The 18701-nt window shown below is 36.9% G+C and overlaps 1 protein-coding gene and 1 long non-coding RNA gene across 2 annotated transcripts in view; both read right to left on the bottom strand.

Moving 5' to 3' along the window:
- LOC136268271 (uncharacterized) overlaps positions 1 to 18701 on the bottom strand; it is a 49325-nt gene that overhangs the window by 3945 nt on the left and 26679 nt on the right. Inside the window, exons 9-16 of the mRNA XM_066063559.1 lie at positions 17077 to 17139; positions 16757 to 17029; positions 16275 to 16355; positions 16166 to 16228; positions 12710 to 12988; positions 6960 to 7142; positions 3423 to 3590; positions 659 to 724 (exon numbers count right to left, since the gene is read on the bottom strand). Coding sequence (XP_065919631.1) covers positions 659 to 724; positions 3423 to 3590; positions 6960 to 7142; positions 12710 to 12988; positions 16166 to 16228; positions 16275 to 16355; positions 16757 to 17029; positions 17077 to 17139 — 1176 coding nt within the window. The remainder of the gene's footprint in view (positions 1 to 658; positions 725 to 3422; positions 3591 to 6959; positions 7143 to 12709; positions 12989 to 16165; positions 16229 to 16274; positions 16356 to 16756; positions 17030 to 17076; positions 17140 to 18701) is intronic.
- The window catches only part of LOC136268272 (uncharacterized), a 72967-nt gene that overhangs the window by 36190 nt on the left and 18076 nt on the right, over positions 1 to 18701 (bottom strand). The gene's annotated exons all lie outside the window — the stretch shown is intronic.

The following is an 18701-nucleotide window of genomic DNA, read 5'->3' as shown; positions in this document are numbered from 1 at the left end:
GAGAAAAAAATGTTAACTCACCACACAGTGTCACTAAAGAAACAGAACAGTTACAATTTCTTCATCTGTGCTATGCATGTCTGAGTACACATGCTTCCACCACTATGATTTGCCTACACAAACAGTTACACTTCATCCATCCAATATTTCACTATAGAACATCATTAAATCATGCAGGTTTCAATGGCTAAAGAGCTAAACACAGTTATGTTCTTTAAATTCTGCAGCTAGCTGTCTTTACTATTGCCAACACTCAACCTAAGGTTATCCTACACTAACACACCAGAGTAACACACTTACCACAAACAGCTTGATTAACTGTTAAACTATGCAATTCCCAACAACAAAACAACATTACAGATAATAACAAGACTCTCCTGCTTGATAAAAGGGCCTTATATGTTTCAAAAACATTTTGCAACCGTGAGAGAATTGCATTATTCTGCACTGGTCTCCACTACCAACTCTATGAAATATTGAGATATAGCATTACATGCATGGACTGTATATTTTATATGCGCATTTCTAATACATGTTTTATCCATGAGCTTAGCAAGACTTGTTTACTTGAATGGTTGTATATTATCAAAAATCACAAGCTAGCCTACCATTAATACACAGTTATAAGCACTTGGATGGCAAATTTTAATATACCTACCATGTTTCAATCGATCTTGATTATACCTCAGCTGATCCTGTAGCTCTGTTCTTGATAATGTAAATCCTGTAAAATGGTATATGGGTCATTCCGTGTCAAATCAACAAGGAATTTAGGGTCACCTCTCGGATTTTGACGAAACTTGGTGTGTTTGTAGTACCTATGGTGCTTATCACTCATGCAAATTTTTAGCTCCATACATTCCATAGTTTCTGATTTGTGACCACAAATATTTTGAATATTTCATGAAAATTTGGTCCATCTCTTGTTACAAAATCAATTGCAACCTTGCACTGTGTAAATATTTGTAAACACAATTTTCAGTGATGGAAGACTGTTGATTGACCTTTCCAGTGATCCCTAAATTATGGGATATCTACTTAATTATGGTTCAAAAGTACTTCATTGAAAACTTTAATCCCTTATATTTTGAAATATGCTGCTTGAAATTTTTCGAATTCTTTTGTGAATAATGATTGGGTCATAGTCTATGTTTGATAAATTTTTGTGGTGGGACCACAATGGGCTCAAGAGATATAACGAATTATGTTGTGGTATGCGGTGGAATTTGCAGTCTATTATTGCTGTATTGGAGTGTACACCTCCAATAACCACTCGCAACAAGGTCATGCCAAGTTTGTCTTACAGAGTGAAGGTGTCTAGGTGCATTGCAACCTGTATTAATGACCACCTGTATTGAAAGACCATCTATGTGCAGCAGTTAAGTTATACTTCATTAATGTATAGCACCAAAGCATCAACCCTTTCTAGCAAATCCAAAAATGGTCCTTATTAGACAGGTTGACTATAAATTACAGATCTGACCACCATGTGTCCATGAACATCATGTAAATGTACTATCTCTTCACAAATACCTTCTTTATTAAGTTGAATACCACTGTAGTGGACTTAGCCATATTTAAGTTACGTATGTGGCTACATAGATACATATAACAGAACTCCTCAGAAGGGATACCTGGATATTTTGATAACCAGGACACCTGTTTATACACTGTACTCCCACTCTAGTGGTGCACATACATTTAGACCAAGATACTTCTGTGGCTTCTGTAATATGAGCACTTTATTATGGTCCTAGCAATGGAGGGGTTTTACCATACATGCATTAATTGTACCTCAATATGTGAAATTAATTACTACATTACTTTACATTCATGACCACTTTGAAGATCAAGTCATAAACTCATGCACATACTCACATAGGACATGCTGACCACATACTTAACATTTGCCTGTACTGATCTTCAAAGCGTCAACCCAAAATACTTTGAAAAACCAAATCACACATTGAGGTGCAAGCAAGTGTTAATAATATAAAAACTCTTGGTACAAGTAATGCATCTACTGTATATAGTGTAACTATTCTATTCCCTGGACCATTGATGAAGTGTTCATTTTTGAGAAACCACAGACTTGTCTTGGGCACAAAATGTACGTACAATTATAAAGTAAGATCATGAGGCTATTAAGGTGCCCAGGTATCCTTTTTGAGGAGGTCTATTGTACCTATGCAGCCATGTACGTAACTTGAATAGTGTAGAGTGGGGATATGTATGTGAGTGTACTATAGCGAGATTTTACTTAATAAATAAGGTATAACTGAAGAGATGGTACAACATTAATGTGTTTATGGACGCATGGTAATCTCATTTATAGTCAACCTGTCTAATAAGGACCATTTTTGGATTTGCTAGAAAGGGTTGATGCTTTGGTGCTATACATTAATATCCAATTAAAGTATAAATTAGCTACAGCTTATAAATGGTCTTTCAATACAGGTGGTCATTAATACAGGTTGCAATACACCTAGACACCTTCACTCTGGACAAACTTGGCATGGCCTTGTTGTAAGTGGTTATTGGAGGTGTACACTCCAATACAGCAATAATAGACTGCAAATTCCACCGCATACCACAACATAATTCGTTATATCTCTTGAGCCCATTGTGGTCCCACCACAAAAAATTTATCAAACATAGACTATGACCCAATCATTATTCACAAAAGAATTCGAAAAATTTCTAGCAGCATTTTTCAAAATATAAAGGATTAAAGTTTTCAATGAAGTACTTTTGAACCATAATTAAGTAGATATCCCATAATTTAGGGATCACTGGAAAGGTCAATCAACAGTCTTCCATCACTGAAAAGTGTGTTTAAAAATATGTACACAGTACAAAGTTGCAGTTGATTTTGTAACTAGAGATGGACCAAATTTTCATGAAATATTCAAAATATTTGTGGTCATAAATCAGAAACTATGGAATGTATGGAGCTAAAAATTTGCATGAGTGATAAGCACCATAGGTACTACAAACACCAAGTTTTGTCAAAATCCGAGAGGTGACCCTAAATTCCTTGTTGATTTGACATGGAATGACCCATATAAGTACATCACAATACAGCTTAAGTTTCAACAGTTTGACAATTTTCAGCAGTGAAATTATATGGAAACACAAACAAGCCAAGGTTGTTTTCATTGTATGATACTTTGGATTAATTTTATGACATTACTACGTACTTAATTTAGTAAGTATTTTCAAAACTGCTTAAATTAACTTCTTGCTTTCCACTAGGGACCCAAAAGCCCATAAATACAGAGAGCAGAATCTTGACATCACAACTCTGTTGAAATGCACAAAAAAATAATCCAGGACCAGATAGTGACTTGATCCCCAGACAAATTGCAGTTTACACATATACTTAAGGGGTCACACAGTCTGGAACGTGTAACTTAACACACCTTGTGAGAGGTTTAGTGAACTTGACCCAACCCTTACTGATGAATCATGGGATGTGTGATTGTGTATTGTAGGATGCGGTGTCTCAGATGATGAGCTGATGGTACTATTAGTTGATGATGTGTTAGTAGTTGATGTGGTGGCTGAGCAAGTTTCCACGTTGTCTCTGACTAAACAAAAAACAACAGCAATCTGATTTACATGAGACTCACATAAACAAACAAAAAATATATTAGTAGGGTTGAAGTTACGTTGACAGGGTAGTATTGCTGACTAAAATATGACTTATGAGCATACATGACCAACATGTACATTTTCCCTTTTATAAGAGATGGTCTTCTGAGCACACAGTTGGAACAACAAAGCAATTTTAAGTCACAGGAAGTGCAGAGTGGGTAGGCTTGCATCAATTATGCCGGCATAATTTTTGGCATAATAAGGGATGAAAAGCATAAAGCATAATGCTGGCATAATGGAGCATAATCAGGAGCATAATGGGCAAATTTCCACCACCATAAGTATAACTTCTGCTATAACAGTCACAAAGTCAAGGGCTAAACTGTTTTGAATGGGAACGATTCCTGACGAGTAGTAAAATGCACTACAGTCTTCTTACTACAAGTTTACACTCGACTGAATGAGTCAGTGCTTTTCATTGTGGGTTTGAGTTTTGTAGGACACATGCTGCCATGTGCCAACAAGTACCAAGGCATGGTAAAGCAGTTTATGGCTGTGTCTCATCATCTGATTTTGAATAAAATGTGATATGATGATTATGATTAATGAAAGCTCGATTGGAAGACAATAGCTATAGAGAAGCTCTGATGATAATAAGGTTAGTGATGAGTCAGTATAGCTAGTGAATGTCTGGACATTGAAAATAGTGAAGTATCTGCAGGTCTGCAGTGAGGCTGAGGCTAATATCAAACCAGGAAAACATTTTTAAAAGATTGAGATTCTCTAATAGAACAGTCAAACACTCTAATAGAACGGTCATTGCATGCAACAGAGGAACAACTGTGGAACGCTTGGTTCAAACCTTTAAGAAAGCTATAAAGGCAGCAAAAGAATGTGGTAAAGACTTGCAGCAAGCACTTTCTAATTTCTTGCTAACTTACCGTTCCACTCCTCATGCTACTACCAATGAGACACCAGCCAAATTGTTTTTGAACCGCAAACTCCGAACCAGACTAGACTTATTGCTACCTGAAAAGAAAAAGATTGTCATAGATGCTCAAGCCAAACAGAAGCAGAATCATGACCACAAAAAGAATGTGTTGCGTGAATTTAAAGTGGGAGAGGCAGTTATGGCAAGAAACAATGTAGCAGGTTCACCAGATGTTAAGGCAGTGATTAAGAAAAGGCTGGGTCCATTGACCTATGAGGTACAGACCAATACTGGTCTTATATGGAAACGACATGTCAACCATCTGAAAAGCCTGGGAACTGTAGTAATTGATGCTCCACCAGTAACTGAAGATGATGTGATTATCCCTACATGGCTTGAGGAGACCCCTTCGAGTAACACCGGAAGCAATGAACAGACGCCACCTGAAACTGTGAGAAGGTATCCTCAAAGAGAACACCGGCGCCCAAAACGTTTCAACCCAGAGACTGGTAATAACTAATATAGTTAGGCCATTTATATTTTATGGGTTAGTTGTAGTTATTATTACTTAAGGACATTGTATTTTATTAAGTGAGGAAGGAGTGTAATAGAGTGAATGATGTAATCTAATGATGTAACATTATGATGTAATTAATATTTGCTGTACTATAAGTATTCTGTCCTGTAGTTGTAATTCACTCATTTCTGTGTGCTTAATAGTTATTCATTAATAATCCTACTGTGGTCTAGCTGTGCTGCTTTTACTCGGTCATCTACAAACCTGCGATAGAACATAACTCATGTAATGTTTTTAGGTTTGTAAACTCTGTGGATTCTAGTTGTGTGGAAAGTTCATTCATCAATCTACAAGTTGCACTGTGGCACTGTTCAAACACTGTCGCTTTCAATAAATCACTCAAGATCAGTTGCCATGTTGTCGTGAAACCTTCAAGTGAGCTACTGGCAATTCTTGTCAATCAAACACAGACGTTCAAAGCTAAGAAAACTGTAAAACATGAAGAGAAACAGTACTAATTGCTTTACTATTAATATCTGTGAGTATAATAACACTAGCTGTTGTTGCAAACACAGCTGTTACTTAGACATCATACAATTTCTGTATATAATTTCTTTTATTTTGTCACTCTAGTGGCTTATGCACCTTTTAGGGTTAAGAGAAAATTTTAATGAAATGCAAGTGAATTGTCAAAATTAATTTGTCACATCCTGTTAAATATTTGCACTGTACGGGTTTACTAAGTAGTATGTAGATAAGTGGCTACTTCTTGGAAGCGTTCTTTGAACTTCTTTAACTTGTCAAGTTTTTTAGAATGTATGCACTTATCTGAAAAGTAGACACAGCAAATACAAAACTGTCTTAATATAACAAAGTCTGAACTATATACAATAATCAAGGCCTCCATGTTCTAAATTTAATTAAGCATTAGGGACCCACCGATTAAATCGGTATGCATAATGTTGAACATAATAGGTGCCTAAAAGCATTTAGAATACTAGTACCATACTATAAATCCTTGCTATACACATCACAGGGAAAAAAAACAAAAACAACGATATACACTAATAGAACAGTCAATAACTTTGGGTGACCTGCAGTTCGAATCCTGGGGTTGGAGGGATTTTTTTCCTTACTTTGGCCCCTTTCTGTTACACCTTTCCAGCTATAAGTCATTAAGTCTAAGTCCTTGAAATTAGGTTAGGTAATCCTAAGGCTGCAGCACATGTTGCTGTAGACCTTCAGTGCTGGTCACTGTAAAGTGTTAATAATAAATACTTTAGGTTTAAGGAAGAAAATCCATCCCTCCTGGAGGAAGACTGAGTGTGGCCCCGACTAGACATTGGGTGACCTGCAGTTCGAATCCTGGGGTTGGAGGGATTTTTTTCCTTACTTTGGCCCCTTTTCTGTTACACCTTTCCAGCTATAAGTCGTTAAGTCTAAGTCCTTGAAATTAGGTTAGGTAATCCTAAGGCTGCAGCACATGTTGCTGTAGACCTTCAGTGCTGGTCACTGTAAAGTGTTAATAATAATAATAAATAATAAAAACTCTAACAGAACAATCAGGCAGATGACTGTTCTATTAGAGTATGTTGATCTTTTCAGTGAAATGCATTTTTGACAAACAAAGATTTAGTCTCTACTTCATAAAGTGCACATTTATTAGCAAAACATGGGAACTGAGGGTCCCTAGTGAGTATCACTCATATAGAAAACCAAGAACGTACTCCCTAGTGATCTTATCTACATCAAAAAGAAAAAGTGGTAGGTCAAATATTTTGTGATTTACATAAGACCCACATGACAAAACAAAGTTACCCCGACAATCATAACAAGTACTAGACCTATGAGAAGGTCTAAGAACCAGTGTATTAATCTGGGGTGTTTAGCTAATTCCTTAGAAGTAACTATTACCTTGTTGTGGACTGACTGCTGCTGGGGTTGACTCAATCCTCACTGATGAATCATTTGATGTCTGGTGGAGTGTTGTGGGGGAATGTGACCCAGGTGATGAGCTAATGATATTATTAGATGATATGCTAATTGTTGGTGTGATTGGCAAGGTCGCAGACACTGAGGTAAAAGCTTTCAAAAAGTCTGCAAAAACGTAAAACAGTATACGTAACTGATTAATAACATGTAAAAATTTGGGTGAAACTGAAAAAAAAATTTATGGAAGTTTCTATCATGATCATATGCATGCGCACACACACACACACACACACACACACACACACACACACACACGCACACACACACACACACACACACACACACACATGCGCAAACAATAACAACACCAAATTGGCATAAGTGGGAATCGAACTTGGAACCTTTCGATTACCAGGCCGATGCTCTCGTCACTTTGCTTTGCTGCTTCATATGCACATGCACACACGACATAGGTGAAAAAATAGCATGGGCTAATAGCTTTCAGAACATTAACGTCATATGCTTTACACACAACACCAGAAAAATTGCAATTGTGGATCAATTTTATCATATTGTACTACATTTAGCTTACTAACTTGGCTATTAGATTAACATAATTAAGTACTTAGGACTATAAGGTACACACTTATTTAAATCTAGTTGCCCTCTTTGTGTTGTTGCATGGTCTGCTCAATAGCTGACACATGATGGGTAGAAATATGCATCCAATGTATATTTCTTTTACTACTAAGATCATTTTTTGGTTAGTAACTATCGACTAGTCGAAACTTAGCAATTACATTGAGCCTAGCCTAACCTGTAAACCCAAGCCCACAGTTAAACACTCCATGTTGCTCAATATAATGAGCTGGTTTGGCATTATATGAACTGTGTTCCCATGATATTGCCTGGGCAATATGCGAATTAAACCCCAAGTGGCATCTTTGAACACCCACGTTATGTGACACTAGTATATTAAAAAATTATGCATTTAAAAATATAGTAGGAATCTAAGTGATAAAAAAGTAGTGAAACAAGAGAAGAACAATGGTAGCTATTACAGCATAGCTCGGTGGGAAATCCCTACTTTGGCATGATATAACCATTATTTTGTGTTCAATGCCAAAGTAGGAATTTCCCACCAAGTTATGCTGTAATAGCTACCATCGTTCTTCTCTTGTTTCACTACTTTTTATCACTTGGATTCCTACTATATTTTTAAATTGTTCAATGCCAAAGTAGGAATTTCCCACCAAGTTATGCTGTAATAGCTACCATCGTTCTTCTCTTGTTTCACTACTTTTTATCACTTGGATTCCTACTTTACTTTTAAATTCATAATTTTTTAATATACTAGTTTGTTTAGTTTTTTGTTAAGGCATACAGCTAGCTATAAACATGTGACTGTTCTATTAGGGTGACTGCTGTGTTAGAGTATCTTGAGTCAGCCTGCAAAGATATACGCTTGCCCAAAAGGGGCGTGGTTTCGATCGGTTATAGAGTATCTCGAGTCAGCCTTCCAAATTGAAGGTGTGTGGTCACTGAAATACAGCTAGTGCAAAAGGGGTGTCTCATCGTGGTTTCAATCGATAGATCGATAATGCGTAGAATGAAGAATGGGTGTGATATTGTGACCTATCGTGAAGCTATCTAGTACCAATACCTCCGTACAGTACCCTTCGTCATAGATTATATCAGTAAGGAGTATAATCTATTCCTCTGTACAGTAGCATAGTCTAAGCGCCTTAAATAATCTTGTGGCATCTATTATGCTGCTTAAAGAAAGTGTTGATACGGAAAATTAATGCCTCAATATGGTTTCGTTGGATGAAGAAGAAGACAAGCAGCCTGACTGAAGATAAAAGAAAAGACAAGGTGCAGGAGGCACACACTCATCGGAACCCCAAAAGGCACATCCCACTGATGAGTTTGTTATTGTGGCGTAAAATGGTGGCTGTGCACTGCTTCGTTTGGCCTCTAGGCTTGCAACTGTGGTCATTCAGTCAGGCAGTCAGTCTAAAATTTCAAGTTTTTGCGATTTTTTAAAATTCTGTATCCGGCCACCTGTAAGCGTTTTGTTGTATTTAATGTTGTTTTATGTATTATATGGACTAGTACTATTCCGTAAAGGTGATTTTTGTCTCGTAAGATATCTCTAGGATGTGGCGAAATTTTGGGCAGTGCGTGAAAATTTCACCTGGACTCCTACTTAAACGGTACAACCATACCGTTTGATATATTATGATATATTGCATCACAGTGTGCAAACATCACCTCATTATCATGTTTTGTAATGATGCACACAATACTGTCTAATGATACTGTGCTATACTGGTCCTCATATTATGTGAACATTATACCAGTGGCGTAGCCAAGGGTGGGCATGGGCGGGCATTTGCCCAACCATCACAGTTTCTTGCCCAACCATCACAAGCTTTTGCCCAACCATCACAAGTAGCTTAAGATTCACGCAAGAATTCACAGCAGCACACAAAAAAACCCACCTTAATACTGTAAAGCGTAAACGTGCGCCTCATTTTTGAACCATGACTTCGCAGAAGGGATCGAGATAGATGGTGTATCATGTGATCCATTAAGCGGAAAATCTCTTGGGAAGTCCCTATAATTACACTTCATGTATAATTAATAGACGCACATGCCACGCTATAATTAATAGACGCACATGCCACGCTCATTGGCGCAATTTAAATTCGAAATTTAAATTGGAGTCGAAGTGTGGTACACTATAGTCGTGGTACTGTATCTCTAAGTCACAGTGCCGAGTGATAATCGTCAGTAGGATTCAGTGTCGATGTTGCTGACAGCAAAAGATTTCGTTTCAGTGTACTTGTCAAGTCAAGCGTATTTTTTTGATAAGGAAAATACCGTATAGCCTAACTTACTGCTAATGAAAGAAAACGGGAAATCGCACTCTTCTAGATAACAATAATGGCATATGCAAATGGAGCTGGAAATGGAGAAAAGGTGTAGTCATTATAAAGTGTGACTTGCACAATTTGTACTGATTAACCGAGTTGTGGTTTACACCAGATTCATGCAAAATGTACATTGGGTGCTATAAGTCTGGGACGAAGCTTTCTTGGCATGCTGACTCATTATAGTTCATAAATTAGCACCCCCAGCCTTCATTTGGGGCCACGTGGCATTTACTTGAAAAAGCATTGCATATCGCTGTGGTGGTTGGTCTGTAAGCTATACTGCCAGTTGATTGTAGTAAATATGTGATGAACTGTTTACATTATTGGTTCTTGTAGGTTCAGCAGTTTGATGTCACGTGATGCTCTGCTACGAAGATCGTCGATGGATGCATGCCCTACAAGTTTAAAAGAATAGTATAGCTATAGCTAGTAAATGTTTGCATGCATGCAAGCAACATTTGTTTACACTATAGTATAGGTAGCTGTAGGCCTTGTGTGCATACACTTTTCATATTTTCCTTTGATAATGTCTCACATGAAAGTGAGCGTGTTGTGTGTAATTAAGTTGTTATGCCCAACCATCAAATATTGGCTGGCTATGCCCCTGCATTATACAGACCATAATACTGTACCTGTGTCATCTGTACTTATAAATATTAATGAAAAGCTTTGATACAGTACCCACCATGCAAAACATTTAAAAGTTTCCATAACACCAAGTTTTACCCAAAATATTAATAATATGCATTAAATAAATCTAATACCGGTATCTGTTTATATCTTTTTCATATACTCAACTTGGTGAAACAGGCTGACCAAAAATCTCATCATTCCTTGCCATTCCTTCTCCAATGGAAAATACATGTGTTTTATACTACTCTACACAAAAACACTAATTTACAACCTTTAACTCACATTATCTCTACAGCATACCATACAATAAAAGTAAGCCCTTGAATTTCTCTATCCAATGCCAACCATATTGGCATAATAAAGTTGCCATGACAGTTATTTACTGCTGATGATGTCATAAAGCACATTCCATACATTAAGATATTGGAAAATTTAATTACCTTGGTGGGAAAATCCCAAATTTACAATTTGCTACCCTCAACTGAATTCAATAAACTTAGTATCAATCTACGTACATGGAGAAGGATGTTTAATAAGAGTCCAACCGTATTGACTGCAAAACAAGTTATTTTTCAGAGATGTGTGTTGTATCTTAAGATTGTAATGATTAATCTGTGCTATTGTTCTTTTGTTATTGAGTTTTGTACACGTAGGCCAGTTGCAAATTTGCTAGGCTTTTATAGTTATAGTTTTGTATGATTGCTGTTGTATATGATTGGTAATCATTAATAATCTTTCTTAATTAAACCCTACCATAATATGTTCTAAAACATTCCAAAAACATGGGTACTCTAAACACGTAAATTTTGTGACATAAGGTTCCTTTCCACCAATAAATTACACATCACTTGAATTGCCTTTCATTAAGGAATCTGATGAGCCAAATCTCGTGTCTGTTATCCCGCAAAGCTTATGGAAGTTATGACGCCTTGTATAGAAGACGGTGTTGTGTTTATATGAAACGGGCAAAACCTGTGTGGAAATCCAGAAAAGTTTTAATATGGTGGTAGTATAATGCATAGTAGACATCATAATGGTTTGGACTTTCTGTACAGTAAAAGTCTGCCTCACTTTTTCCTCACACCAGCTTGGCAGTAATATAATCAAATCCAAGCATGCCTTTAAAGCAACCCCAAAAACTTTCATCAAGTTTTGGAATTTAAATAAAAACTGTTTAACTGAATTTTCTAAACTGACTAACTGCTCAGCTGACTGATACCTTCAGCCTAGCCTATTTCAACTATGGTGGTTTTAAGGTAACAGGCTTGATTTCTTCACTGTTCACTGCTTCAGCCTGAGATGCGCCTTTTTGTCAATTGCAGCAGCTACAAAGCATGACTTACCTTTGTTCTCCATTGTGTCCCATTTCTTGCAATGGCGGATCCAGGATGGGGCATTTGGGGCAAATGCCCCCCCTCACCTTGTGGAGGAACCATACTTCTGATTAAAGGCCAAATCAAGGTACCACTAAAAAGTGTATTATTTGCTGCTTCAAAAATGCAGCAGTCTAACAAGAGAATCTAGGTCTCTCCAACCACCTACAACTTGGCCTGTTTGTGCCCTTCCACTTGCCAGGTCCTGGATCCACCCCTATCTTGTCCACTACTACATATGTGTTGATTTACTGGTAGCATGTCATGGCTGGCAGGAACACTGAATGATTACATAAACATTTCTCATACTGTACTTTGTTTGATGGAAAATAGATTAAACCAAAGAAGAATGGCCAACTCATGTTTAATTAAGTAATTGATAGTTGGGGTGCACATTCAGTTTACTCAATTAATTTTATAATATGTCTGGTGTCATTCTGTCCCTTGATGCAGTATACATGCACTGGTTCACCAGTATAATGAATTATGTTACATACAACAAAGTAAACAAACAAGCATACACAAAAATTAGAAATTTTGCATTTGAGTAGGGATCATAATTATATAAATAATGAACTATACCTACAGGCTGCAACTATCCTAGTAGACTTAACCCTACTCCAGTCATGGATAGGCTGTAGTAAGAAATAAATGTCCACTAATACAGCTAGAGGTGCAGACGACCTCCCTTGTTTCATTTCTTTCTATTTCTATGATCCCTACTCAGATGTAAAATTTCTCAAAGTTATGCTTAATAACACAATGCCCAAGTTTTACACTTACGTACCATTTCTTAGAGAAACAATAAATTGTAGTGAAGTTATATCCTCCACCACTTTCTCCATATTATCGCAGAATGTTAATGCATCTGTGTCTGACTCCATTAGCCTAATTAGAACACAGATAATTGCTTCATTAGCCAGTTTACAAGAATGAATTGTTCTCAAATATTGTAATGAATCATCAGTTATTCCCAGCAGAAGTTCAAGTTGGTTAACAGTGCTCATGTAATCTTGTGGCAGACAGGAACACAGTTTTGTATAGTTCTTCTGTAATACACCTAAAACTGTAACAGGACACTTCAATTAGTACGTACATGGGAATCTCTTCATAGGGAATCTCTACATAATGACATTTTGGACCAAGAAGTTTGCCTCTTTTAGAGGTTTTCCTCTTTCAGGTAAAAATATATGGAACTATAAGTTGTTGGGACCAAAGTCTTCACCCTCATTATGGTATTGTGTCTTTAATCTGGAGAGTAGGTTAATTCTGTTACACTGTTGGTTTATCAATGAAAGGTAGCAGCAATGCTGAGTATTGCTATGTAGAACTAGTCACTGCATCGTCACCACTACAGCCATGACTTTTAGAATTGTGTATACCTCAATGATAGAATGTGCTATAGTCATAAAATGTTAATCTATTGTGCACTATTTGACGACTTAATTGTAAAATACTTTTCAGACTTTCGCAAGTTGTACATGCATGGAAATTACTATATATCCCATTAGTTTTCTATCTACTTTTTATGACAAAATGCATAAGTCAGTGACATTATAGGATATCCTATGGTACACTATAACAGTGCATTCTTCTGAAGTATAAAAATTGTTCAAAATTGTTTAAAATGACATTAACTACCACATATTTGCAGGGATCAAATTGTGTTACTGAGCAGTATACATATATGTACAAAATCACAGACCCATTTTAGCATACCTATTTGCTTGGGTTTGCATGCATGTGTAGTAATTTCATCATAGTATTACATAATAATGCATTTTAATATGTGCGATCCAGTCTGGGAAAACCGGTCTTATCACCCATGTCAGCAGACTCAATTTTTCACCCAGGACACAAAGCTACATGAATAAACTATCTAATTCTACAATCAAAATTAGCTAGGCTTGAGTGGTCAGGTTTTGCTGGCTGCTTTTCCCAAGCCCAGTGGCGATCTGTATGTGCAATGTGGGGCCTTAATGGAGCTCTGGTCAGCCTGGGGATGACTGTATGTGGCTGTACAGCTCTGTGGTGTTGAATAAGTAACTCTGCTGTGAACTTCCTTTCATTTTAGCCAATTTTGAGACCTGAATGGCCCAAAACTTGGCCTAATTCATCCCTACACCTTCCTTTTCAATTTTTGAACACCATCTTGCCCACCTTCCAGGCCCCCCCCCGCCTCCCACCCCTTTTGAAGCTCACCTGATATAGTCAACCTCAGTTTAAAAACTATCTGAAATGATGGGAAACTTAGTTGTTGGCTACTTGCACAGTGGATGCTCTGGAAGGTAAGGAATTGGTGTTACACATGTGAAAATTGGCAAGCTACAACACACTAAATACTTAAAACTGGCGTTTCTCAATACTTTTAAATAGGCGATAAGACCAGTTTTCCCAGACTGGGTCACATATGCAACCCAATTGGCCTTATTTTTATTTATTATAAAATTTGCTAAATGGTAGGAATTTTGAATTAGCAATTATATATATCTTGGTGCACTATGTATTTACTTAGTGAAATATGAGTTGATCAGCAAGATAGGGTCTGGTGAGGTAAAGTTTCCCATGATTAATTGTTTTGTTGGTAAAAAGAACATTTATTTCATCTCAGAACTTAAAATCTTATGGAAAGACCATGATAAAGCCTTAATTCTACATGAACACTAAAGGTCTGGCAACATAATACCACACAAATACGTTTGATTTGAATCATAGAAATAAAAGTAGTGAAAGGGTCACCTACACCTGAAGATATACCAGCAGACTGTTAATCCCTAATTCAGTCTATATCCATAACTGAATTAGGGATCAAATCTTCACTATATATAGTATATCAGTCTTCAGGTCTAGGCAACCTCCCTGTTTCAATACTTTTTATTATCACTTAAAATTCCCAATTTTCCTTGTACTTGTTAGTTTACTTCTTTAATAATATGTTTATGACTGGTGAATCTACACATACAGCATCAAAAGAAAAATGATGTTGGACATAATCATAATCAGGTTTGCATCTGAACGTGTGCCCCAACCATCAATTGCTGAAAAGTTAAGTGGCCATTACGCTTCGTTTTCAGGTATGCTCAGCCTGTTACACAGTGTCATGTGAGAAGTGCCTCTGTATATTCAATCCAGTAATTATGAAAATTCCCATTACAAATGGGAAGCCATTTTGCTACATGAATTGACACCTTGTGCAGGGGTGGGTCCAGGCTTTTGGAAAGGGGATCAAAATAAAATGACACTACAGGGAAGACACATGCACCTTAGTGTGCACACTAGCATGTAAAGCATGCCAACCTATGGGGTCTGGGGGCATGCCCCCCCCCCGGAAATATTTGAAAATTAGACCCTCTGAGATGGAATCTGAGAATGATTTCAGCATGGGTTCAGCAACTATTGTATTAGAGGTGACTGCTCTATTAGAATAATCTCGATCTTGATACCTCAACTTTGATGTTTACATAGTGTACAATTGTAGATTTTCCAACTACCCTCCTGCTGAACTAGTCTGTACAGCAGCTCTGCACAGTGCACACCCCAGGGGTGTAGTCACTAGACAGGATCTTAGATAATACACTCAATGTAGCTCCCTTGAAGCTGCTGACAAATTCTGAATATTGAAAGGTTTATACATTTAACAAATTTTAGTGTGTAGAACTATATAGCTATTTAGACAACAATTAAAGGAAGTTACTGTTTGTGTTGCTGACCGTTGGGAGTCTTGGGAGTATGACATTATACGATAGAGACTGGTGGTAGCTATTTGCAGCTAACAGTCAAAAATAGAAAGATAAAACATCACTGGATGAGATTTTCATCACATATAAAACACAATTGACATGTATACTAAAAATTCTTGGAGGGGGGTCAAGAGCCCCTTTGACCCACCCCTAAATCCACCACTGACCTTGTGCTACCAGCAAAACAAAGTACTATTGAGTTATGCTGGTCTGAAGGCATCGACCTGTCGGTCAGCAGAAAATTCCACTGAATAAAATAATTACAATGTTCAGATGAAAAACTGAATATGATTGTGTCCAGCATCATTTTTTCTTTTGATGCTGTATGCATAGACTCACCAGTCATAATTATGTTATTAAAGAAGTAAACTAACAAGTACAAGGGTTAATGTCTTAATATTTCATTGACAACTAATAGTAAATAACCATATTTTACAAGCTCTGTATGTCAGTATATGTTTGTGCTAAACAATTAATTCATCTGACAGCTACGTGCTTATTACCTCCTGAGCTCAGATCTAAAGAAACTTTTGAAAATGTTATGTGATAAAATGGACTGCTCACACCTAAAAAAATCAGTACACAAGCAATAATAACTAATAAACAACTCACCAGATAATGTTGATTGCTGTTGCCCTTCACTGGTAACGGTGGATGTGGTATTGATTTGAGGCTGAATACTTTTCTGAGTATCTAGAAAGTACATGCCATAAGCTAAATTGACAAAATGCTATTAATTCAACCAGTTGGAATTGTGTGATGCTTTAGCTATGTTTGTCACATACACTGCACAGAATAATAATAAAAAATTATAATTGCAAGATTTAAGTCTTTATGAGAGATTTCTGTGCTAGACTAAAAGGTTCCAGACAATTTGTCATGGACATAAGAGGTGACATTAATGATAATAAGTTGCTATGCTTCAATCATACAATCAAATTAGATGAAACCATAAATATGACACTAATGGCTAACTATCTCTAATATTGCAGTCACACACTCTTAAATCATTACGAGTACATTATGTTACACATTTATAAGGACAGTACATAGGATATGATATTACTTATAACAAATGGTACAGTAGAACACACCAGATCTTAATTCTCTGATTAGCACACTCAACTGGTGTGATATAACAATCCTCTCCAGTTGATCACACAGATCAAGTAAATCTTCTCTACAGTTTATCCTCTCAATTAAACAGTCCAATATTATCTTATTGGCAGTAGCAGAGTTACTACTACTCAATATGATACACATCTGGTCATCACTGATATAATCCTGTAGTTTTCCAACACTCTGTTCATAGTCATCAGGCATTAATTGTAGTATGGCATGATAATGTACATGGAGTGGGGCAAAATCTGAAGTGTACATCATGGCTGTTCATTGCATAAATGGGTTAACATACCTTTGTTACCAATAACTTTTTGAGGTGGATTTGTTTCATTTCTTTGAAGTGCAGAACCCATGCCTGTGATAGTGTTTAAAAATTGAATACGCTATTTTACATATCCTCCAAATAAGGACATAGTCTATGCATAAATATTGTACAACATATTATATCAAACAGTACAATACTATCAAACGGTACAGTAGTACCATTTAAGTAGGGATCACCTCAAAAATTTGTGCACCACCCAAAACCTTGCCTTTAAAAATCATCCTAGAGACATTTTACGCGACGAAAATCACCTTTACGGAATGGCACTAGTCCATATAATACATAATATATAACAAAACACTTACAGGTGGCTGGATATAGAATTTTTAAAAATCACCAAAACGCGACTTTTAGTCCCACTGCCTCATTGCCTCACCGCCTGCCTGATCACAGTCGCAAGGTTAGAGGCCAAACGAAGCAATGCAGTCACCATTTTACACCACAATAACAAACTCACTAGTGGGATGTGCCTTTTGGGGTTCTGACGAGTGCAGGCCCTCTGTGCCTTGTCTTTTCTTTTATTTTCAATCAGGCTGCTTGTCTTCTTCATCCAACGAAACTATATCAAGGTGTTAATTTTCCATATCAACAGTTTCTTTTAGCAGCATATTTAGATGCCACAAAATTATTTCAGAGTTGGATTTCAGAAGCGTTTCAGTCCTGGTGCTACTATAAGAGGTACACTAGCTAGCTAGATATCTGCAACTTCATGATCGAGATCCCGTTCATGACAGGTTCACAACCACGATCATCAAACAAAGATCTAATAGTGATAGAGTATGGAGACCCCACCTCTTAACAATTTAACTACTTAATTAACAGTAAACAAAATCACCTCACTCCTTATTAGTCTAGCTAGCTGCACACCCCTTAGCTGACTTGAGATATACTCTAATACAACAGTCATTCTAATACAACAGTCATGTATGATAGAACAGTTACAAGTTACATTGTTCTGGTAGACATATTTTTATAAGAAAAAAAACAAGCACGATATTATTACATTATTGTTCTAAAGGAGACAGGGTCATGCCCCTCAGCAACAACAAGGTTGACAGCTGGAGGCACACAGGGATACTTGGATCTAGAATGCAATCCCGGGATACACATTATTGAAGAGTGCAGCAAGGAGAACCCCAAACTACAGCGAAGCAAGCCCATAATCGCAAAATATGGGGAACTCTACTTCTCACTGAGCAAATGGGAAAGATGTTTATAAGTGATGGTATCTGTCTTCCCCATACCTACAGATGTGGAAAATACAAGTGAACTAATACAAGTTACATTGTAGCTAGCTGTGCCACAACAACAAAAAATTGTTAATTTAAAAATGAAGTAGGGATCTATGCTATAAAAAGTAGTGAAACAAGAGATGAATGATGGTGTTACAGCATAGCTCAGTGGGAAAGTCCCTACTTTGGCATTGAACAAAAATGTTGGCACATTAGCTATTATTATTTACTAATGTGCCAAATTAGGGACTTTCCCACTGAGCTATGCTGTAACACCATCATTCATCTCTTGTTTCACTACTTTTTATTGCATAGATCCCTACTTCTTTAAATTAACATTTTTTTAAAAACTTGTACAAT

Source organism: Dysidea avara, chromosome 10 (assembly GCF_963678975.1).
Source record: "Dysidea avara chromosome 10, odDysAvar1.4, whole genome shotgun sequence".
In the NCBI taxonomy this organism is placed as follows: Eukaryota; Metazoa; Porifera; class Demospongiae; order Dictyoceratida; family Dysideidae; genus Dysidea; species Dysidea avara.
Note: the sequence above shows the minus strand (reverse complement) of the source record. Positions and strands in the feature narration are given on the sequence as shown.